Source organism: Eucalyptus grandis, chromosome 2 (assembly GCF_016545825.1).
Source record: "Eucalyptus grandis isolate ANBG69807.140 chromosome 2, ASM1654582v1, whole genome shotgun sequence".
Taxonomy (NCBI): domain Eukaryota; kingdom Viridiplantae; phylum Streptophyta; class Magnoliopsida; order Myrtales; family Myrtaceae; genus Eucalyptus; species Eucalyptus grandis.
Genome location: NC_052613.1, coordinates 43,025,178 through 43,050,576, shown reverse-complemented (window position 1 = coordinate 43,050,576; position 25,399 = coordinate 43,025,178). Strand labels below are relative to the sequence as shown.

Below are 25,399 nucleotides of genomic sequence, written 5' to 3'. Positions count from 1 at the left end.
TTTGATATTCCATTGTTGCCCTTGCAAGGTACTGTTCTACTTCTCCAATGTTGCAAATCTAGGTCTGGCGATGACAGCTTCACCGAGGTTGCACGAGGCCATTAGACTATCGTCGACAATTGTCAACAGTCACCGACGATCATTGACAGGGGGCCGAGGGCGGCAAGCCTTGTTGATAGTCACAAATCTATTAGGTGAGATCTATAGGGTCGTGATCTAAGCAGCGATTTGGCAAATCAAAGAGTCGGTGAAGTTGGTCAAGGGCCGCCAAGGCCTATGGTCATCGTCTCGAGCGTTGCCAAGGTCAAGGCTTGCTCCCGAGCCTTTTGTCTCCAGATTGTATGTCGCTTGAGGTCGCATGATGTAGGCGAGGCGACGTCCAGGGTCCTCGACGACCTCGCTTAGGCATGTGGCGATGAATAGAGGGCCTTCCGTGATGGGGACAATGAACATGATGAATATAGAAGACTGAACAAAGGAGACAAATGGCCTTTGCTTTGTAGAAATACACCTTGAGTCAAAAGATTTTTGGGAAAATGACTTTATATTTCCTCAAAATTAAACCAAACACAGCCTTGACATCCAAGGCTAGGGCCCATCTGTGAATCCTCCTACATGTCCAATTGTAAATATCATCTACTCCCGAAGATAACATGACAGTTGATGCTCACCATTCAAACCTTTTACAATAAGACAAACATTTTATCTATTTCTCACATCATCCATAGGATTGGATACATCATTAACGTACGCGAATAAGTCACGCCAATGGAGTTTCGTGTAGTATTGTTTCAATGATAAAGGCATTCATGTATTTTCACCATCAATCGATGTACGACTAAACATTTTATCTATTTCTCACATCATCAAGTTACTCTTGTGAAGTTGTACATCTCGAAATATGGAACCCCGTGCAGGCGTACGCCCTACATCCCCGTGTTCGAGGTGCTTCTCGCAACATGTTAATCATCTGCGTTGGTCTTTAGTAGCGCATAGATTCAACCTGCATGAAGCTTCGAACCTTTTGCGACGTTTGGAAACCAACGAGAGGGAGAAAATTACCTTTTGGGCTTCGAGGACTTCTCATGTTGCTCGACTCCTGGGCTTTGCTATTGGGTCAGCTTGTACGTTCCTTTTTCCAGTTGCATAGATGATGGGCCACGCGGGTTCATTTGGCGTGGGCTTACGAACTTTTATGATCACATGAATCTGGAAGTTAAAGCATTTGTAGGAAAGGGAAAAGTAAATAAATTCTTGGATGTGACCAGAGCCCAACACTATGCCAGATTTCTTTTAAGGAATATTAACATAATTGATCCTTGAACTTTGGTTTAATGTATAATATGATCCATGAACTTTTGGTACATATTTAATTTAGTCTCCAAATTATATGAAAATATTCAATGTTGTCCCTTTGCAGGACAATATTGAACATTTTCATATAGTTCATGAACTAAATTGAATATGAACAAAAATCTGGGAACCATATTGGACATTTTAAAAGTTCAATGATAACATTACATATTGTGCTAAAGTCCAGGGATTGCATTATACACTGGATCAAATTTCGTGAATTATTTGTCATTTTCCCTTTTAAACATGTATTTTTGCCTATTTTTCATTTTTGATCGCCCGCCTGCCCCCCCCCCTTATTTTTACTAGCAACAAGGCACATGAGTTGCCCATGTTTGAGAGGAAAAAGGAAAAAGAAAACTCGTTTTAAGCTTGTGTGTCAAGATAGAAATTTAAAGATGCAAATCGGTTTAGAAAACGAATTTAAATGGTTGTAAAATGAAATGGTTTTGCATTTAATTTTGGAGAGTGAAATGTTGAGGCGATTACTTGACAATTATCTTGACTATTTTTAGGTTGCGATTTCTTTCAATTTTTGTATACCATGTCACCAGAAGAGATCCCCATAAAAAAGACAGGCATTTCGTGGAATCCTTATAACTTTCTCGACAGGTTGCTGTAGGATTGATCCAAATGGTTCAAACTTTAAAGGTCAAGTTTGGGTAAGATAAAGTACACTACTGATTAACACAGTTGTCCATGGATATAAGATTCCTCTTAACACACTATACAATACATCCATAAAAATGTCATAATATCTCATATGAGAGACAGAAACTGAGGATTTGAAAATTAAGCCATATTCAATCTTGAGTATGAATATATCATGTTATTTGCTGCAAAAAAAATTGTTAATCAGCTATATATGTGTTTATTATTATTATTATTATTATTATTATTTAAAAAGGTATATAAGATCAGTTTCCAAACCAATTCGACCTTAGAATGGGCTTATTTGGTTGAACCAGTGGTGTTAATATAAGAATTGGAAACCGAATTGGTTAAATGCGGAACTTAGGTTTTTGGGAATCAAGAAACAGACCGATTCTTCTTGGAACTATGCTAGAACCAATCAGCTATGGCTAGTTCGATGCAATTTTTGGGTTGTTCGATCTCATTACTCATCCCTAATCAAATATCATAATCTTCTATTGTACTCTTTTTTTTTTTTTTTGGCCAGAATCCTAGCATGTATATTTTCAAATTGAGAAATAATTGCATGACAGTTCTTAATGTATTGTGAGAATAACAATTTATTTTGGATCACAAAAAATAAATTATAAATAATTATAAATTGTTGTTGACTTATTTCTTCAAGAATATGTGAGTCACAATAAATTGTTATTCTCATAATACCTAAGGACTGTTATACTAGCAAAGCCCTTTAAAACTATTTAACCAATTCAACCTTAATTTCTCAATTTGAGATAGGCAAAATGATATAAATAGTTTCTAAACTTTAGTCTATCTGCAATATCATCTTTACAGTTTTTATTTGTTACTATTTAAACTAGTCCCTAAACTTTCAATATGTTCAATCTGGTGCCTTTGCTTTCTATAATAAAGTAAATTGGTCTTTTGGTACTACTATTCACAAATTTTCATACTCACAGTGCCCATATTTTCTAAAATCTTTTCATTTTAATATATTAATCAACAAGAAATATGTTTACTTTTTATCTTTTTACCTTTTTGATCTTTATAAATACGACTATAATTCCATTAGTATACATAACCTCATTTAGACTTATATTGGATTCATATACCTTTTATTTTGAAGTAAGTGTTTTCCAAGAAGAACATTTAACAACGATAGTGATTTACGTGTAGATGTGTTGTACTTATATTAATCTAATATTGTTCCTAATTTTTAGATAGATAAATTATTCAACTTCTTTTATCTTGTGTTTTCTTAATTAACTTGGTTAAATATTTTTATTGTGAAATTAAAATAGCAGGAATATCAACCCGATATAACTTTAAATGAGATTATATATTTGAATGTTAGTATTGTATAGTGACCAACAAATCTTTTGTTGACAAAAAAAAAAAGAAATGAATATATTCTAAAATCAGGGTAATAATGTAAATATCAATTTTTTTTACTTTTTAATGGAAAATTAAGGATTAGATTAAACAAAATAAAAATTTAAGGACTAAACTAAATATTTAGAATGATTTTTACAATCGTATGGAACAAATTAAAAGTGTAAGAATGACATTATATATTGGGTCAAAATTTAAAAATTATTTATATATTTTTCCTTTGAGATAAGTTTATGTGGTGACGTTGCTTAACAATTATTTTAGGGTTATGGTCTCTTTTCTGCTAAAAAATTATTTTCTCATTGAAATGTAATATCTTGTCAATCAATTATTGGAAGGAACCTTTTTTGCTGCAATGATTTAAGGATGAATAGTGTGCAAGTACTCATGTTGGTGTTGTTCTGTACTTGTGTTGATGGACAACCTAGAAATTCTAAAACTTTCAGAGTGCTCAATTATATTACATAACTTTTGAAATTGCTACTGGCTATCTTTTCCATATCTTATCCAAAAAAAAAAAAAAAAAAAGGAGAAAATCACATCAACAGGTAAGATTCTCCTGTGAGCAAAAGTCGCTTAAAGACAAAAAAAAAAAAAAAGTTGCTTAAAGACACTCAACTGAATTTTTCGAAAACTTTTTGAAATTATTAATACCGAAATTGACCCTATCGTGATTACATGAGAAAATATGATAAAAACATACTGTAATCATGTGGATATCACAAAAGTAGTATTTGATACATGCTTAAATATCAATGAATATAAGAGTAACTACCCAATGATAGATAACAATATAAAAAGATGCACGTATCTAATTGTTAAAACTACATTAATGGATAGCTGGTGGCCTCTTGAATAGGTTTTCGCAGCAAATATTTCAAAAAGAACACTTTAGATATTGCCCAAGATGCCAAGATAATAGGCATTAAAGGTGCACATTATCAAAGAGTGGTTGCTATTTGAAGACTCAATGGACTAGTCATCAATACCCACATAACCCTTAGGGCATGACGAAGACATTTATAAGAGAAATGGGTGAAGTGAGTTGTACAAAAAAAAATTGTTGACAAAGTCAGAAGTGGTTACTAAAGGATACACGACGGTCAAGCAGTTACCAAATTTTCATTATATATATCACAAGTTATTTGGCGAGAAACCCCCCAACAAATCAATCAAAATGTTATCTCTTTATCTTTATTTTTCCTATAGCGTACCTTAATTTCCTTGGTTGTAACTTTTATATTCCCGTGGTCGATTAGGTTTCGACTCATATTTATATCTTGATGTATTGTCATTGATTAAATTTTGACGTTGTATCTTACTAGCCTAATGCATTGTCGTTGATCAAGTTCTGGCATTGTATCTCATTATCCTGATACATTATTGTTAATTAAATTCTAGCATTGTATTCTACTATCCTCGATTTGTGCCATTGATTGAATTCCGACATATTTTGGGGTTGATCACGTAACTTGTGGGCCACGTTGTTGATTAAATTCCAATTCAGCCCAATATTGTTCAGTGTTGTTTGGATTAAAAAAGTTAAATTTGATCTCGCATGAGATATCCTTTGTCTAGAATTGGGTCACAACCTTGTCCCCCTTAATAAAATCTGAAGAATAATTTTCGATGAAAGATATTTTCTTGCAGAAGTAATTCGAGCGAAATAGAAACCGAAATTATTATTCGTAAAATTGCGCGACCAAATTGTAAGTCGTATATTTTGGTACTTCTAATATTCTTATTTGCATTATTTGAATAGGTTGCAGGAGTGACACTTCCAGATAACTTATGAGAAATACTAAGAGAACAACACCTTTATTCTCTAAGAATTACGGAGCTTTGTGAAATGATTCTACTCTATGAACAACACCATATATTCCCCTTCAATGGAAATGGCAAGTGAAATGATTCCTTGAGAGAACTGTGGATCCCACAAGTCATTTTTTTTTTTTGTCGGTCTTACTCTATTCCTACTCTAACTTTCACTCTCAAATTTTTGCCTTGCCTCCTTATAGAGCGTGGGAGTCAAAACCCACACTTGAAACTAAATCATCCCCATCCCAATCCCCTCACGAAAATGTGGGCATTCGAACCCTCCACCTCCCCTTTCCATGTTGGAAATATCATCAACATAAAATATCTTTACTTAGAATTTGGAAAGAAGGGTTTAAACATCTTTATTATAAGACCAAATAAATGTTGGATTTCTATTAACAACACCTCTATGATTGAACATTTTTCACACTTGCAATTTTGAATGAAAATTTTCAGCAATGAACAAAATGAATATAATTGTCAAAATAAAGAGTTTGGATACCCAATCTACATAACTTAAAGCATTAATAAATCCTACTCAAGCAATTGCGGTCCAAATTAACTCAATAATCGAAGTGATCATGTTGTGACTAACTCTAAATGAATTTTATATTAAAAATTTAAGTATGTTGGATTTGTTTGATTAATTTTATTTTATTTTACCTCAATGCTTTTTTCTTTTATACAACCCCCCTTTATTACCATGCTAGCCAACTTTCAATTTTTTTTACTTCTTCTGTAATTCTTAGAAATCTCATTAAATTAGGTTAGAATGAGTGCATGGGTTGCACATTTGAATTTTATTTTATTTAGAATTAGTGAAAATGTTTTCGCGAGTACTCCGCAAAAGAATTAAGTTTTATATTTAAGTAGTCATGCAAAGTATTAAATAGGCCAAATAGGAATTTTCATTTTCTTTATGGAAAAATAATTTTTATTCAATAGGTGAGAATTTTATATCATGATTTATTTTCCAAATTTGTTTTGTCGATTGCCATTCCCATTGAATAAAAATATATGGTCCATAAAGCACCATTATTCTTTGAGAATAACGGTGCCGTTCTCTTAGCATTGCTCGATAACTTATTCATTATATTATTACGCTTCCTTATCGATGTTTGGTTCCAGTTTTGATATTTTAAGGTCAGTTATGGTTGGCGTTTTATGTGCTTCGCGATTCTTCGTAGTGATATTTTGACTCGATTCTTTTCCGTGGACGTGATCACCGGGGACGGACCTTCGGCTTTTTGTTAGTGGGGTCATCGAAATAAAGCAAACATGCATCCATATTCATGTTTTTCTCGTTGTCATACTCGGAAAAAATATACATTAAAACATTAATGGTAATAAGACTGGTCAAGGCTAATTAACTCTCATATAGATCAGACAATCTTTTGTGCGCTTTCTATGCATAGGAATTATGTAATATAAAAAATAGCGCACACCCCGTTTCTGTGGAGAGATCTATAGATGCTTCAAGAGAATCACATCAATCGATTAATAAGCAAAATGCTATGCATTGCACTGCCTTTTTCGCTCGAAGATGCTATCGATCCAACATTACGGATTACATGACCGGTTGAGTGCATGGATGATGTGATAACTAGAGGCCCTGAGAGCTTTTCTTCATCTAAAATGTGATATCGGCCGCACTCATTATTTCGGATCGAAAATTATTTAGAAGGGTAGTGTTCGTACCCGATTCATGTAAAAGTCCCAAAAAAAAAGGGAAAGAATTTAAGGCCACATGAGACCTTATAGTAAACTGATTTAATTAGTTTAATGATATTTTATTTTAAATTTGAGATTAGGTTTTTTTTTCGATTGCAATTTAGAGTTTGCGAGTCTAATGAGTTGAAGTTTGTCGTCTCAATTATTTGGTGGTGTCAAAATCTACAATATAATGGGTCAGCAAATGTTCACTGCACATGACAATTTATTGTTAAATAGTAGTTAAATTACAAATTTTCAATGGGTTCAATTGACACCGCCCATATAATGACGCTCCGTCCCTGGCGATCACCATAACATGACCACACATTTTCTCGAATTCTTTTCTAATCTATTTGAGTTTACGTAGAAGAAAATCCATTGAGTCAATGGAGAGTTCATTAATCAAACAATCTATCGATCTTTTCCCACCTCTTCGTCTCCCTCTCTAGAGAAACTTGATTAACCAATCCATTGAACTTTTTTCACCTATCCCGTCTCCGTCTCTGTCTCCGACTCTGTCTCCGTCTCCTGTCTCCCTCTCTCGGTCCTCTTGCATATTTTGCTCGAGAAGCTAGCCTTCGGTGAACCCAACGCACTCGCAGTTAGTTCATCATAGTCATCAAACATGTGAATTTCCCGTGGACCCATATACGATCCAGTTTTTTGCAATGAGACGGGCGCAGCCCAAAAAAATAGTTACTCAAAAGACCATTACAATGCTGATCTCTCTATCAAAGCAGTATGCATTATAATTTTTTTTTCTTTCTAAAAAACAAAGTTGTGAGAAAATGATTTGAATCAATTAAAGCTTCTACTAAATTGTCGTTGCCTTTTTCATGTATTTCATCAATCTCCATGTGTTGTATCCGGCACAGCAAGCAAAATCTCAACGTGTAAATCCCTACTAACAAGCAAATAAATTGTGACACTAAGATGATACAAAAGGTAAGCTTGTTGGAACGATGAAAGAACTTGAGCGAGCATCTTCGTTCGAAAGTTTTCACAAGGATGAACATCAGTTACGGCTGCAGTTGAAAAGACAGATTTCCGTGCCTTTTGGAACCCCACTTTTTATTATTATTATTATTATTTTTTTATTTTTTTTTTTTTTAAATATGCTTTAACTAGTTATTTTTGGGGGACCGAATATCAGGAGCCCTACATGACAACCCTCGATAAGGTTCCCCTTCGGGGATTTCAAATTTTCATGAGTAAAAACAGTTAGATCTGCGAACAAGTCACGGACTGCAGATTCCTCCAAGCGATTGGCCTATAAACGCTCTGCGACAAAACCACAATAAAAAAGAAAGAAAAACAGACAGTCATCACATGTCAGACCCCAATAACGCATGTACGCACAGCAAATATAGCAGCCACGACCACAAGTTCTAAGCTAATAACCATCTAGGAACCGCTTTTATGCTATACGGACCATCAACGAGACAAAAGTTACTAGTTAGGTTTGCTCAGGCCTAGGAACTGGCTACAGTAGGAGCTCATTAGAGGAGAATATTCAATATATAAGTCCAAGCAAGGGTTTGAATAAGTAAGATAGGCGGAAACGCGTGGAAAGCGTCTTCGGAATGTCAACAGGGGGGATCCCGAATTTCAGCATGGACGTGGGAGTCAAATAGAACGCGAGCACGAAAATTCTATAAAATTAGGGTTAGGTATTAGGTGAGCAAACGAAATTCTTGTGGAAACTATAAAATACTCAGAAGAAGCCATCATGCGTGGCTTCTTCTCCTTAGTCTCAACATGAACGACTATAACAAGGAAAAAGGCAACACGACACGCAAGGGATTGGTAGCTACTACTACTAGTCTCCAAATTGGAAATTCTGTGGGAAGAAAGCAAAAGTTTTGAAAAGAAAAACGAAAAGGAGGTTTCGTCACTCGTGAACTGTCCTTGTTCTTGACATTCTGCTGCTTCCTTTCCGTAGAGTCGCGGTCTCTTTCTCGTGGCAAATTGCCCAATTATGGAAAATTTGTCATCTTCTTGGAAGCTCACCGAGCAAGGGCTCGAGACACGAAGCATGGAGGGGGGCCGATGAAATTTCCTGGGGAACTATAAACAATGTTTCGAAACTAACGTACGTACGGTTTCTATTGTCGGGGCCTTATGCAGGTACCTGAAATCTAATGTTGGGACCTGATGGTTATCCTCCCTCCGACTCCGTGGATAACTGTTTCTTGTTTAGAAAATGTTAAGCTAGCAAGAGAATAACACACAACGGATTCCACATCATGAGATATGTTTAGGTGCCCCGTTCCGGACAAACCGCTTTTTTTAGGAGCTCAAGCTGTCGGGAAATGAATCTGTCATGTATATTTAGCATATCTATTAACGTGGATATATACTATATAAACTTAAGATAATATAGGTATGGTTGACGAAAGCTTGTTCACAAACTCAGACTATCTTTCTTCACAGGTCACGTGGATTTCATACATGATTCCAGGATAAAGGATATAATTTTTTTTGCCAGAACAGGAAAAGGGATATAGGCAGCAAAAGAATGGTTGCATCATGAAATTGACTATAAATGTACCATTGTAATCATCGTAAAATGAGCCTATACCCTAATTTTTCAATACTAACGTGGAACCCAACCGTATATTAAAGACATGCGTAATGCATTGGGAAATATAAAAACCCAACTTCACTGGTGTTTCCACCGCAGCAACGTAACGGCAATAATTTGTTTCTGCTTAGATATGGCAGAAAAACAATTAATTCTTCACGGATGAGAGAGAGAGAGAGAGAGAGAGAGAGAGAGAGAGAGAGAGAGAGAAGAGAGAGAGAGAGAGAGAGAGAGAGAGAGAGACGACGTGTGCAAGCTTGTTGCTCTAACTAAGCAAGTACACATTCAATTGTAGCCAACATTACAAACTGAATCGTTCGAAGAGAAAAAATATGAAGGTGGGAGAGTGGGATAGTGCATTCTCCCTGAAGATACGGGGAAAAAAAAAAAAAGAAAAAGCCCTAATGAAGACAAACCCTACTTTGACATGCGTTTGTTCTTCTTACAATTTTGTTTTGGCCGCACATATTTATCCTTTATAAAACCTACCAGCTGATGGACTGACCTCTTTTTCCCTCCTCACGTTCTCGGTCAACTGTCAATTCCTTCAATGCATTTTCGAACTCCCAAATGGTTGACTTCCCTGCTCTGACTTCCTGTCTCTGTCTAGTGAGCTCATGTTGATCGTCCCATGTTGTTGCTGCTGCTGCTCTCTATGCGCGAAACCACCGTCCGTTCTTTTCCTCATCATCCCTCCCACACCCAGGAAGTCCAAAGTTAATTTATCGGACCCTCCCATGCTCGTCGTGAGATTCTGGTGCAACTTGGCGTCGTTCACATTGCAGAAGCTCGCACTACTTTGGTCCTGATGGTGATGATGATGATCCAACGACATATTGCTTTCATTGAAACCGCTGAAGCTGTTCTCATGCTCATGACCGCCGCCACCTCCGAATATTGAAGAGCTTCCACCGGCGAAAGAACTGATCAAACCCCGGAGATGGCTCTCGCTTTCCATCTGTGGTGGCAGCTTCCCGCCACTGTCAGGAAAACTGCCACTGCCTCCACTGAAGTTGACGGACCCCATTTGCCGGTTGACAGCACTGCCGCCGCCGCCTGATGAGCTTCCCAATCCGCCCAACAAGGAGGAGCTGTTGCCGCTTGTTATGGACCCCATTTGAGCTGCCTTTTGAAGTAGCGCAGTTGCGGACATGTGAGCCACCACGCTCTCATTCTGCGCTGAGGCATTGAATAAAGAAGAAAACCCTGATCCGACCCGGTCATCTGAGAAAAGACCAGACGGTTGGTTGCTGCCATTGTTCCCGCCATTGAACTGGCCCAAGAAGCCTTGAGATGGAAAGTTGGCAGCGGCGGCTGTGGCAGTGGTGGCATTGTCGCTGGCAGCGGCGGCATTGTTGCCGAAGAAGCTGAGGTTGAAGAGGTTCGATTGGGAGGCGCTAGAGTTACCTTGAAGGTTTGGCAGCTGCATCAACCCGGAGAGGGGATTGTGGCTTGGGAGATCGTGCAGGGAGTCGGCAGCTTCAGGCTTGAAAAACGTGGCGGGAGGAGGAGGCATTGGGTGGGGCGGCTGCGAGAAGTTAGAGGAGTTGGAGGCGCCGCCAAGCCGGAGCATGTTGCTTGGTGGGTGGTTATGTGTTTGGAGGATGGGCAATTGGGAGCCAACCTGGTGAGAGAGGCCCAAACCGATGTTGTTGCCATAGAGGTTGTTCCCCAAAGTGTTCAAGCTTGATGGGTGCCTCGCGCTTTCTTGAGCTAGAGCGTCGCAAAAGGCCCTGTGGGTGATGAAACTGTCGCGCCTGCCCAGAAAAAAAGAGAAAACATTTAATTTATTCAATGAAGCTATGGCGGGGATCGAATTTAACTATTATGACAACGTGAAAGGATGAGGGAAATGCATATTGAAAATGAGTCGTGGATAATGAGGGTTAGGGGCTATAGGAGAAATTGTGGAAAATGAGGGTTAGGGCCTGTAGGAGAAATTAAACAAAGTCGACATGGTCTTCATTTTGGTTCTAATATCATGACACCCAGCTTTCTACTTGCTCCTGGAAGATCCAAGCAAAGGGTGCTTTTTGAAAATGGATCGGTCCTCTAATTGCTATGGACACCAATACTTGGTTGTTAAATCACGTGTAACTCACTTAGGACCATCAAATAGTGAATGAGTGATTGATACGACGCACCATGGACCCTTCATGGTCTTAGTGATAGTGATTACGATTGATTTCACTAGCCAATTCCATAATCTCCACACGCATTCCCACTAGCTAGCTAAAGGTTAAAATGAAGCAGGATGATCGTGAATCCAATAAGAAAGAAGTGAATTTCTAGTGCAGTAGTTTTATGCATAAAAGCCATACTAATTTCCTAGATGGAGGACAAATTTTGTAATAGGCAAAAAAAGGTAAAACACTATAGGGGAGGAACACCTCCGATATGAGTCGAGAGTAGGGCAATTATGGGAATAGGAGATGAGGAAATGATGAGGCACAAACAAATTCCGTCCCGAAAAGAAATGCCTGAAATGAATGAAGCCTTATTAAATGCGCTACCCGAATGTGGAAAAGAATTTAAGGCGCAAGTGACCCAGAATCCTTACTATCGGAGACCCTGACGTCGATAATGATTCGTGAACAATCAAATAAAAACCCTAAGTTTACCATGTCCGGGACTGGCTCTCAATTAAATGAGAGGATAGAATTATTTGCCAATTTGGTGAAAGAACCTTGAAGCCACCTAAATTTTTTCCCAGAAACTTGTCCATCTGAGTAATTGCAAGAAAGCGATCCCCTTGGACAATCTGGGTCTCCATTTTCAGCCAAAAAGAAAAGAAAGAAGAAAACCCAAGAATATTTTTAGCACCTCTGATCGACCCATGATAACCTGCACTTGCAAGGTCACTGAACGAGGCACCAATCTCAAATTACAAGGAAAGAGAATGGCTGGTAGAGGGAGGGAGGGGAGGGAGGGAGGGCATCTTTGGCAAAAATGTCAAGATGTTTTCATGAAAAGGAGAGGACCTGAGAGAGAGAGCTGTACAATGGAGCCAAGCTAGAAGAGAACAAAAAACTGGGAACAATATTATGCGACTCGTGAGAAACGACGACAAATCCGCCCCCTCGCGTCGTTAAACAACACGTGAACAAGGGAGGCCCAAAAAACAAAACAAGATAGATGAATGAGTGAGAAAGGGCGTTGTTCTCGAGGAATGAATAGGTTGTGAAACAAAAAAGAAGAGGCAAAACAAAAACAAGCTTCAAATTTTTTGCTCTCACTGTGAAACCGAAGAAACGCAAAAAAAAAAAAAAAAAAAGAACGGAAAAAAAAAGAAAGATCCTTGTTGTTTTCAGACCGCTCCGTTTCACAGATGTTCACGTGGAGGCTGTCCTTGGGCGGTTAACCTCCACGTACGCATGGACAGCCAAGCACAAGATGATGAAGATTCAGAAAGAGGAAGCTTTTTGTTTGTGCTGGCTAGGGATTACCCAACACCTAATGACAATCGAAGATAAGTGAGATGACCCAAATTTGAAATCTTGAGAAAAAAAGAGAGAGAGAGAGAAATAAAAGATAAGTAACCTCGGACTACCCATCATTCAAAATCGAATGAACCCTTTTCCTCCTTTTGTGTTTGAGGTTCAAAAGGCATCAAATCCCTCTCGTCCAGGTCCTCTTTCTCAAGCTTTGGGGTAAAAGAGCGAATTGCTTTTCAGGGTCAGCTCGTTCGATTCAATGGATGACCGAATGATTGAAGTTATCACCAAAAAGCTTACAATAAAACTCTAACCATAGCGTAGGCGGCGTCATTGGATGGTGAACACAAAGAATAAGATAGATGGACAGATAAGGGGAGTGTCGTTGAGTGAAATTAGTGTAATAGTAGCAGCATACCTAGAGAAGAGGGTGCCGCAATCGCACCGGTATTCCCGAGTGCCGCAGATCTTGGAGTGAGCCTTCCAATCAGACTGGACAGCATAGCGCTTGGAGCACTTCTCGCACTTCCACTTCTTCTCGCCATGCTTGCGTGAGTAGTGCTTCTTGATGCCGGTGAGGTCGCCGAGGGCCCGGGACGGGTCGTGGTGGACGCAGGTGGGCTCGGGGCAGAGGTAGACCTTGCGCTTCACGTCCTTTGTGGTCTTCTGCTTCAGCTTCCAAGGCAGGTTGTGTCCTCTTCTGTGGAGCTGTAGGTTTTGCTCCCTTTGGAACCCTTTGTTGCATACCTCACAAATGAACCTGTTTGTTGCCATTAGGGTCTTGGGAGATAGTGCTATCACTTCTGCGTCTGGATCTGCAAGGACCCCCAAAAAAAAAAAAAAAAAAAAAAGAGAGAGAGAGAGAGAGAGAGGCAAAGAACAAACAAAAAACAGACAATTAGGAAAAGAAAGAACAAAATTGAACCAAGAATTACATCTTTTAGCTGAAGAAGAACATACAAACAAAAGGGTATATATATTATGTGAAATGAGAACCGCAACGGATGGGTACTGAATTTTTTTTCTCCTCTCCATTGAAAAAGTGTGAAGAGAAGTCAAGCGAGAGAGAGTAACGGCTGCTATTGAGCAAGAAAATAAATGGGAAAAGAAATTCCCCCATTTTTTTGCAGGGAGGCATAGAGATTGGAATTGAAAGATCATGAGGGTGGGGGACTTGCTTGGAGTTCCAGGCTGGTTCCTCTTCTTCTTGGGTGGCGGCGGCATCGGGCCGGTCGAAGAGGTTGTCGTGGAGGACTGCTGCTGAAGCATCATCTGGTTTTGGCTCTCATCTCCGAGGCCAAAGAACTGCGTCGACGATGTTGATGCCATATCTCTCTATCTAACACCAGCTTCCCCTCTCTCTCTCTTTCTCTCTCTGTTCGGCAGGCAATCTTTTCCCGGTCGATATCTTTCCTCCGTCCTGCTCTCCTCCTCCTTCAAACCTAGCCCAGCTGAATTATCAAAAAAGCAATCCGATTCAACAAAGAAACCAGCAGGCATGTACTTGAGCTGTTTCTGTGGTTCTTGAACATCTGACCAAGTCATGCAACATACAGATAACACAAATCTAATTAAACCCTCTCGTTTACCCCTTTTTCTTCTCTCTTTTTTTTTTTTTTCTTTTCGGTGGGGTGGTTGTGATGTGAAGGGTTGAGTTTACCTTGAGAGAGAGTGAAGCTTCTGGGTGAGAGAGAATTTGAGACAGCCCACACACACCCACAGAGGCACAGAAAGATCCAAGAGGGTAAATATCAGAAGGAGGTGACAGCTACAATCCGGAGAAGATGAAGAGAGGGAAACAACTGTCGCAGTGGATCTACTGGGGTTGAAGCGAGACGAGACGACCCTATTTTGCTTCTTCTTCTTCTTCTCCTCTCTCTCTCTCTCTCTCTCTCTCTCTCTCTCTCTCTCTCTCTAAGTACTCTGTCTCTCTTTCTCCCTCTAAGCTCAGTCGTTTTGTTCTGGCGAACAGAACGGATCTATCTCTCTGTCTATCTATGAATCTGTTATCAAGGGCTCTTAACAAAAGCTCTCACTGTTGTTCAATCATTTAATGTTGAAGACCACACACGTACACAGACCGAAAGACTCTTCCATGTCTAGCAGATGCTCCTTCTCTCTCTCTCTCTCTCCAGTGTCTGTCCTAAACGCATTTTATTTCGAGAAAAAAAGGAGAAACTCCGTAAAACAAGAAAAGAATGGGGAAATGAGAGAGAGAATTAATTGAGGAGGTTGAGGTTGCCATTCATGCAGCTCTCACGCGGTCGCGGGTGTCGTTATTCGGCGAAGGGTTTGGGTCCACCGACCCCTCTCTCCCTCTCCTCTCTCTCTCTCTCTCTCTCTCTCTCTCTCTCTCTGCTTTGAGTCCTTCCAAAACTTCCTTTCGTCACCCCCGCGCTCGCATATTTTTCTCCTCTTTTTTGACACTCACGATTTATTCAAAATTGTGTATGCGTAACCCGTTTTAATTCTTTGCTCAAATTGACGATTATGCGCTAAGCTAGGACTATGGTGAGCTCTAGCCCTCTTTAAAAAAAATAAAAAAAAATTAGCATATGACTTAAGCAAGAGTTATTTGGCTTGATCGGGGTCTCATATGTGTATTATCATTAGTTATTGCGAACTCATACTCAAAGGTTGCCGATACGTGCATTTGAATGTATTGCATATAAAGGAAAAGATTGTTGGGAAAATTCTCTTCAATGCATTTCTTTTGAAGATCATAAGACAATTAAAGGCTACCAATATGCACATTCGAGTGTGTATTAGAGGTACTACTTGCAAACATATGTAGGATCATGTGCAGACGGTGTCGATAACGGCATCATGTGCATTCTCGTGCGTGTGGGAAGGCCCTTTGTATATTGTGGAGTGTGAACAGGTCATTCGGTGTGAAATGAGTTCGAGCTTACAAGGACTCTGTAGGAGGTGAACAAATTAGTGGATGCAAATACATACATCGAAAATTATCTTGCATATATTTAACAAACTAATGGAAGTGGAAAGAATTTGGATGGACTAATAGAAGGTGAATCAACTACAAGATGTGAGGGCGTCGGTAAGCTTGGATGGACTGGTTTGCAGATGCAAAGCAAAGTGTAGGATGTGAGATTTCAAAGAGTTCGGAAAGACTAGTAAAAAGTGGATAGACTACAATACATGAGAATGTCAATAAACTTGAAGGGGCCTAATTGGGTATGATGAACAAACTGTATGACATGACAGTCGGAAAGTTTGGATGGACCTGATCGTAATAGGCAACAGGCTATGAACAAAGTGAATGGCTCAAATGTGTGATGGTGAGAGTCTATAAATAAGTATTTCACAGCTGATTTTTTTAAGTGTTAGAATCCCATAAAAAGAGAACTAGAAAAGATCAAATAGTTTTTTTTTTTCCTTTTACCAATAAAAACAAAGAATGACAGACTGCTACTGTATATGGAACTTTTTTCTTTAAAAGCTCTATAATGGGAAATTTGCTTGCGATTGAAGGTAGAACTGACAACTATATCTTGGATATGAGTTTGTGTAGGTCATTTGAAGACAAATGTCTATAAATTCAATTCAAGGGGAGAAGTTGAGTTGGGCTAGAAAAGATAAAAATTTAAAACTCTATGTTCTGGCAATCTAGTCTTTATCTTGCTAATCTCCTGTGTAGAAATCGAGTGTAGTGATTATAACTCTAGGAAGGTTGAGTGATTGAAACACGTGAGAAGATTGTTTATGGATGATGAGAAGAATATGGCCAAAATGAGTTTAAGAGAATAATGAGTTTCCGTAATCTTTATCAATTCAAAACTAATAGTTCGGGAATGAGCAACTTAATTACATTAAGAAAATAATACGGTCAAAACGAATTAAGAGAAGAGTGCTAATTAATTGCTAGTTGGACCATGATAATTTCCGGCTAGGGGCAAATCCTCGTTACTATTTTCCAATTGAAAAACAATAAAGTAATTCGAGCTTTTCAAGTCAGAGACAAAGATCGGTTTCGTATTTACCAGTTACAGCCCGAACAAATGTCCAAGTGGCGAATCACATGTCTTGTCCTTACCCTGCATAAAAAGCACAGCAGCATAGGGATGTACGAGTAAGAGCTGGAATTGATACAAACGGCGTAAAAGCAACTTAATTTCGGATAAATATAAATAAATAAATGCCATATGCGTAGGTCTTAAAAAGTTGCGACGGCTGACCTCACTGTTAAATTCAATTACATCTTTTAAAATATAATTTTAATGTATTTCCCATCTTAAAAGCTTCAGTTTCATACCTTATCTTCTGCTAATATAATTGACGTGGCTGTGGTATGTGATTCTGTGCTTTTGTATTGGCTTGTCATGTGGGCATATTCCATCTGCCTTCATCGATCCCTCTCAATCAGCAGGTTCCCAAGAGAAAAAATTCTCTTTTTATGAATCCGATCCGTACAATTCTGAGTCCATTTTTCAAAATGTGGCGAAGCTCAAGGTGAGATTTATCAAATTCCATGGTTCCAACGCATGGGCAACAGGAAAGTGAGCAAAATTAATTTGTATTTATGTCATCCGAATGAAGATGCACTAGGGTTTAAGCTCGCGCTATGTGCACATATACTATGGTCTAGTTATGCACAAAAAAAAAAAAAAGAGAGTAGGTAATCAAGGCGATTATGTGTAGCAAAAAGAAGAAGTTGGTTTTTGCATCGATGACTGGATATTAAATATTGCAAGAGGACAATTAGGAAAAGTTAAAAGTGACATAAATGATACTTCACCCTTAATAAAATAGATGTGTGCAGAGAATGTACAAGATGAACCTAGATTAATAAAGGAGTACTTGCATAATTAAAAGAACGTTGAATACCATTATGGACGAGGATACTTCGCCATATACTCTACATTCAATGGCACTTAAAGAATAAATGGGTTCCGTCTAATTAACTAGACAAACATAAGTTACATTGAATACCAACTAAAAGCTTTCGGTGTGTTACGGCCTCTTTTGTCGGCAATCTATTTTTACAGGCAAGCCATGTATGAATTTATGTAAACTAATATCGTCGATCCATATGAATACATACCACCCTACAATTGGTCCCACTTATCTAAATTCTTGATATACCTCTTTGTAACAATATCTAGAGCTAGAGATCATTGAGGTTAGAGCAAGTCTTAACTTCAAAAGACATCGCCAACTCCGAGCTATATTGCCCTCAATGTCCAGTTGCACTTAAACATAAGTCAATGATTTAAAACTTGGCATACTATACGAACGTTATTGACTCGCTTCCTAATAGTATAAATCTTTGGAAGAAAACGCTTTGAGGCTTTATCCAATGTAACCTTACAAGCCGCTCCCTCCATTATAAGGCTTGTCCTAGTGGCTACTCTTTCAATATGGAAGGGAGGTGGAGAGTTTGAATCTTCACCTTCTTGGGAGTTAAAGTGAGGACAATTTAGTTTCAAGTGTATGTTTCGACTTCCACATTTTGCAATAAGACAAGATAAAAGTCTAAGAGTGAGAGTTAAAGTATGAGTTGAATAATTGACAAAAAAAAAAAAAGGCAATCTGTGTGTATTTACGAAGATTAGTCAAATCGATTGGATGTATGTGAACAAGCCTCATCCGTCGTGTTTCCCTTTCCCACGTTTCTTCATTTGCTCTTCTCGTCCCCATCTCCGAGTCTTTTTAGTTGTGAGAAATTGCAATGGCAGTTGAGATGTAGCTGCTTCTTTACTTTTGTCTCAAACACCATAAGACAAAACTGTTCTAAATTCACAACGGATTTTTTTTTTTAATTTCTCTTTTATGTTAAATAGTGAAGAGCATTGAAGAAAATGGTCACCACGGACTGTTGTGGTGATGGAGACACTAGCATGAAGAGTAAACCCTCTTTTTTGGGCATAGGATCGAAATTCTCGTTACAAGAAAAAACCCTTTTAGCCACGAATTATTATCCACCAAATTCAAATTATGGTTAAAATTTCATTTGTTTGGCGAAAAATAAATATATGAATAATATTTTATTGAAAAAGAACGCTTGTATTACGTTTAAAAATGATTGAATGAAAAATATTTTTGTCGTCTATAAACATATTTAGACATAAATTTGTATCGATAAAATATTTTCCATTAACTAATTATTACACACAATACGACCAATCATTTTTTAGGAAAATATTTTCTATATTATTTATTTTTCACGAAACAAATGCAGTGTAAAAGTAGTTTTATGGCTCCAAAAACAAGGATCACGGCAAATGTTCTACAATTTACAATATGGGTACTCAAGAAAGATATGATATGTGTGGTGAGTTCAAGCTGGTAATAAATAGTCCTCCCTGTTTGCATTAAGTAGATAGCAAATTGAAGCATGCATAGTTACCAAAAATTAACGCAATTTTGTAAATTGCATATTAAATACTAGCTGTGTACACCATATAAATTCCTTATCTATTGACTTGTACCATCCTTTTAAGATCAGTATATATCACTACGACATTATGTTTTGATGACATGCCAGGATCATATGTGGATTAAATTAATGACGCAATAGTTCCGTTAACATCAAGAGAATTTATATTGTGAGTGGCAATTCTTCACTCAACAAGATGAGATTTTAACATGAGAAGAACATCCCTGTGAAAATTAAAATTTGACATCGCCACAACTAATTCGAAGTCAACATGACTTGACATGCTTTCACTAGTTTTTATTTTCAATCAAAAAATTATTTGCAATCATTAGAAACATTTCGATGTGAACAACTAACACAAATATGAGATTTTATGGAACCACTACTAATTATTTAATAGATTGGGACTTTAGCTATAGCCAAAGGCATCAAAATATGTGATTAAGGAGGCAAATAAAAGTCTAGAAGATTTGAACTGAGGTGCTTCTAATTCCAATATCATACGAGATTTTGTTGAAACAATTGCCAATTGTTCTAAAAGTAGAAGAATGAGTGATTTATTATTTAAATATTCTAACAATTAATATGATGGCACCATTCAAATTGTTGGCGTCAAAATCTGCATCCTTTTTAGCTAAGGCATGCAAAGGTTGCATTATCGAATACTATAAGATAACTAATTGGTGAAAGAATCAAACTCGAGATCTCTATTACAGTGTAAACTCAATTTGGGCGTGCATAAAATATTGTTTATAATGAGTCAAGCCACAAAGGAACGGTTGGCACCTAATCCACTATGGCGAGTCATATTGACTGAACTAAACTCGAAATCTTGGTATGAAAAAATTGCTTGACCGTTCCCTAAAGTTTAATCTATACAATTAAGTTTATATAAAGGCCTGGTAGTATTATATAATTTGACCTAAGACTCAGCTTAACTTTGGGTCCCACTTCTTTGCCCGTAAGATTAGGGAATCTCAACGAAATTGCAAAAATGACCCTAAAATCAAAGGGTGACCCTTATATCCTTGCATTTTTTACTCACCTAGAATAACATAATGACTTGAACTCCACGCAAATGCAGATTATTAGAGACCAAAACACATAATAAAACAAAATTTTGAGATTAATGATATGTTTGCTTCGAAAAATGAATAATTTTAATTATTTTTAAATAATCGCTTACATTGCATACAAAAATGTAAAAACAATCAAGGGTCAAAGCTCGCTTGGTGTAACTGTAGCTAAACCACAATCGTGCTTTTCTTTAACCATCTTGTGCTGTGAAGTATGGGAGTTGTATGCTTGTTAATAAATGTTTAAAACTATAGCAAATGGATTAAAGGTAGGCGAAACGGATTTCAAATGGCTATGAAATGTTGGGAAAATACCTTGTGAAAGTTGCGGTATCCTTTATCACAGTTGAAGCAACTATGACGGAAAAGTTGTACTAACCATATCCTGTTAGTTCTAAAGTGATTAAAAATTTTAAGATTCAAATCATATTTCCAATTCTAAAACGGTACCAACCACTTCTCTAATTCAGAAATCAAGTGCAATTCCCATTCCTCATTCTTTATTCAGATTACTTTTATGTTTTTCTCGTTGTCTCATTCCTCTCAATCGTAGCAGGACCTTAGAGGAATTAATTCCGCATTTTTTGTTACATATTACCTCATCCAAGTTAGAGATATTCTACAAGTCAGAAGTTTTTTTTTTTTTGGTCAAAATAAGATATTCTACAAGTCAGAAGTTTATGAATCTAAAAGTGATTTTTCTCGCAGAAACGAGTCACCATTTGAACTTTGGAGGTGGCGGACTTAAGACCTAAATTTTTTCTTATAAAAAAAAAAGAAAGTGATTCTAGTTAAATTTGCGGACTACCGTAATTTGGGTTTTCTCCTTAATTAGGACCTGTCATAAATGTCGCTTCTTTATTATTAATTACTGTTTTAAAAGCAAAGAGCGTTCGTCCTGTTTCTCGAGAGAGTGTACGCTTCGTTTGGCCAGTCTTTCATCTTTGATAAACACCCCTTCGTTTGGTCGACGTTTTACATCGGATTGCACGAGCTATGTGCCGTCGATTCTTCATTAATGTTCGGAGAATGACTGAATTAGAATTAGATTTGTGTATACTCTTACGCCTCATCTATGGTTGGTGAGCAATGTATATAAATGGAATAAAATTACAAGGAATTTAAATAAGCAAATGTCAGATTTATCAGGAAAAGTTAATTGTCGGCTCGCTAGCTAGCAATCTGCGACCGCCACGAAGAAAGAGAGTTTAACAAGACCACGGAGAAGTACGTAGCGTAATGGGTATGACAATCTCAATTCACTGTAGAAACATCCCAGAAAATTACTAAACCGGCCTCTATTTATAGTGCATCGAAAGCAAGAATCGTTCTAGAAAAATAACTCTAAAATACGAAATAAAAAAATAATTATTATTATTGGTATCTAAGGTCACATGAAAGGATAGAGATCCTCCAATTAGAGGTAAACTTACATGTTAAATTAATTCCATATAGACGAGCCACTCATTATCATGTTAAATATTCAATAGTGCCGAGATATTTATTTTATTCTATTTTCTTTTTCCTTTTTCCTTTTTCCATTTCTCTCTCTCCAACAACCCCAACAACTGTAGAGCCTGTTGTGCCGATACCGCGCCTTTGCCCGCCTGTTGCAGCGGCTGCTAGCCCTCGCCGACGTGCCTCCGGCAGCTCGTACCTACCATCGCCTGCGACAACATCAAATAACCGATTTAACATAAGGAAAAAAAAGAGAAGAGGTTCGCATAGTCTTGCTCGGCACTCGGGCCTCATTGCGACGCATTTCTCCATAAAAATTGATGCCTGCAAGACCAACCAGTAGGTCGTACTTAACTAGTCACGTACGCGATCCGGCCTCCTCCACCATCAAGACGACGTTAAATAATGCGGCGACATACTTTACCTAAATTCTTAGACAACAAGACACTACCTACTTAATATTCCCAACGATTTCCCCTCATTCTTTATCGGATATTAAGGTGGGATTATAATTTTTTAGATCCCGGCCTCGGGGGGACAAGGACAAGGAGAGAATGTTTAAATTAAAGAAAAGTAGAGGGCGACTTGCTTCGAGGGGTGGGTCACCTTTTATCTCTCGAGAAAGGACTTCTCTCTTAGGGTTTTTTTCCCATGGATTCCCGGTGTCCCACGGTGGAGTGACACGAAAGTGATGGGGTAGAGAGAGAGAGAGAGAGAGAGAGAGAGAGCATGGACCTCCTTCTCCACACGAAGGAGTCGTCGGCCCCATCAGAAAGCGAAGCTATCTTTAGTAATCTCAAAACACAACTCCGTCGTTGGTTAGAGGAAACTTCATCCAATTGAATTTTCAATTGATGAGTTGCAAGTTACGAATACTGATCACATACAAAAATGTACGGATTAAAGATTTAGTTGGAAGAACGACAAGGGAGGAAAACATATCGACACGCCATTATTTTCTCGCTGAATAGTTACATTCTTGCTCATCGCTCAATTAGGATAATATCTCGTTCTGAAAACAACTAAAAACTCTTTCCGTTCGATTATATTCCTTGCGTCATAGAGCGATCCACACCCTGAGAGATGGTCGGGCTTTGGATTCCGAATCGTTTGAAACAGCACGAATCCTCGAATTATTACGACCCGATCGTCGATATTATTGATCGAGCGGAGTGTATATAATATGATCTTTTAGCAGGGTCCCATTAGGTCAGCTGCTTGGAATACTTGCCCCTGGCCGGCACGGACAACATAAAAGACAAGCCTTCTCTCTCTTGGTGAGCTGTTCAACATCCGCCCCCAGCAAGTGATATTTCATCTTGTTAGGAAAAAATATTCCCTCTCTCTCTCTCTTCTTTCTCTCTCTCACGAGATTTTATACACCTCTCTGACCCCCCCACGATTATTTTTTTCACATGATAACCTAGTGCATGCACGTCTTAGTATACTATAAAGTCTGTACCATAGAAGCACATGGTCGTTTCCAATTCAACTCGTGCCCGAAAATGTATGTGGGTACGCTAGAACATTAGATTGAAAATGTAGTGAGCTTTATCGAGAGAGATCGATGCTGGCCTTTTTGCGATTTCAGTTATTTGCTTTTTAACCATCTGCCCACCATTCATTTGGTATTATTCCTGATGGATAGACAAAACTTGTAATTCTAAAGAATTTATGAGGCAGCTCTCTTGTTTTTTCCCCCACGCTCATTATGGCCGCTTTCTACTACAAGAAAAGTTCCCTTTATGATATCTGTAGACAGATAGAGGAATCTAAAGGATAGAGTTGGGAGAACCATAATTGGTATGGCTTTTTCATGACCCTGATGACAATGAGGAAAGATAAGCTCTAAATCCGTGTTTAAAACTAGTTAAAAATCAAGAGTCGAAACAAATTCAATCTTGAAAAGTATGGTAAGTAAAGACTCGCTGAGAAAAATCACCGCTTGAAATGTCTAATTTATTTGTTACGAATGATATCGTGGCATGAATTTATGTAATGTAAAGGACACGCGCGGCGCGGCGCGTAGCTCAGTACACACATTTCCTCCCACTTTCATTCTCCTTGTGTCTATCCAACTAGAGGAAGCATTTCCTTGAGCTTTTCATTGCGTTCCATTCAAGGGTAATGAAGTCAAAACCTTATTAATAATTCCAAGGAAACTATGTGACTGAAAGTTTTAATGAACTTTCATTAGCTGACATAAAGTAAGTTAAATCCATAGAGATAATAAGTTTAGGTAGGTGAATAAGTGAAATCTTGACAAGCAGGACATAAGCCAAATAATGCTGTCATAGTGATATTTAGTCCAAAGTCAGGTGGACCGAATATTTTCTCCCGAAAAGATACGCAAAGTGATCTGATGTACTGCGGTTGGCTGAAAATGCCGCCCTTTTGGAAGTAAAAGGTGGGCACGGCGTCATTTTCCTCCTTGTATATTCTAAATGCTAACCAAAGAAAAGTTTAATGAACTTTATGTAAACAGTTCTTCCCTATGTCAAATCAAGAGCTAACTCACCGTAGATTGCATGCATCCGAATTCGAGAGAAAGATCATAGTCGTGAGCTTCTGCCATCTCAATAGTGTCCTCTGTAGTTAAGGGTTGATCAAAGTTCACTAAACTACTCTTATTCTTCGTGACAAATCTTAAACAAAACCCTCAAATCCCTTCTCCCTCCCCTCTCCCCTAATGCCTCCACCTCCGCTCGTCTGCGCAGCGCATTGGCTCGCCGTAGCACTTCATCGGTTGCTCAGAGAGAGAGCGTGTTGGCTAGGGCTGAGGTCAACGGTGGAGGTGACATCGCTGGCGGCGTCAAAGAAAGGGAAGAAACGAAACTGGTGGAAAAGACTTGGAGATAGAGAAATGATCTCGACCATTGACTTGTAGTTACGCTCCGTATAATCCACTTCGAAGAGAACAAATTGAGGACGTCGAGTTAGTCAGAGACGTCAATCCCCAGTTTTCATCCATCGAGCAGCCATCGCCGTAGACAGCAGCGACCCAGTCAAGGGTTCTGGCTTCTTGAGTGGCCATAATGATGAGAGAATCTCTTCTTGTTTTTCATCTTCTTCTTCATTTTTTCTTTTACTTTTCTAATAGATGAAGATCACAATGAACTTCCATGTATGCCCCAACAATCTAGCCATAGACAAGACCTTCGGGACTAGAAGCACACTGTTGCTGCTGCTAAAACTGGGAAGATTTTCTTGTGATTGTTTAGCAAACTGACGAGCTCGGGTTTGAGGGTCCCCCTCCACTTCTGTTCGCCGTGCCCCATATCTTTTGTTGGGTCGTCCGCACGTTAATTGAATCTGCCACCTGTCGTCTTCCCATTCAACAGATCCATTAATTTTTTAATTTTTTAATTTTTTTAATTTTCTGTGTCTCAGATAATCACATACCACCCATTAGAAGTAAGATCCTTCATGGATCTGTATAAGGTATATCTCCTGCGTGAAATATTTTCTACACAAACAGTCATCAGGTAGAAATTATCATCAATGAATTCACTTAACAAAA

At 38.2% G+C, this 25,399-nt stretch overlaps 1 protein-coding gene across 2 annotated transcripts; it reads right to left on the bottom strand.

The window, feature by feature from the left end:
• Positions 1 to 9,762: 9,762 nt before the first annotated feature.
• Positions 9,763 to 15,157, bottom strand: LOC120286007 (protein indeterminate-domain 4, chloroplastic-like). 2 transcript variants are annotated; one of them, XM_039307538.1, is made up of 4 exons: positions 14,609 to 15,157; positions 14,127 to 14,480; positions 13,367 to 13,763; positions 9,763 to 11,271 (listed from the first exon to the last, which is right to left on the bottom strand). In XM_039307538.1, exons 2-4 carry the CDS (start codon positions 14,275 to 14,277, stop codon positions 10,062 to 10,064), a joined length of 1,758 nt encoding a protein of 585 aa, XP_039163472.1. In that variant the 5' UTR covers positions 14,278 to 14,480; positions 14,609 to 15,157; the 3' UTR covers positions 9,763 to 10,061. The 2 variants fall into 2 exon arrangements, with proteins under 2 accessions (XP_039163472.1, XP_039163471.1); XM_039307537.1 differs by having other exon boundaries at positions 14,127 to 14,399.
• Between the last annotated feature and the right edge of the window lie 10,242 nt (positions 15,158 to 25,399).

Coding starts and splice junctions, on each gene's coding strand:
- LOC120286007 (XM_039307538.1), bottom strand. CDS start 14,277: ATGGCATCAACATCGTCGACGCAGTTCTTTGGCCTCGGAGATGAGAGC. Junction 13,764..14,126: donor GAACCAGCCTGGAACTCCAA/GCAAGTCCCCCA, acceptor GGGTCCTTGCAG/ATCCAGACGCAGAAGTGATA. Junction 11,272..13,366: donor TGCGGCACCCTCTTCTCTAG/GTATGCTGCTAC, acceptor TTTTCTGGGCAG/GCGCGACAGTTTCATCACCC.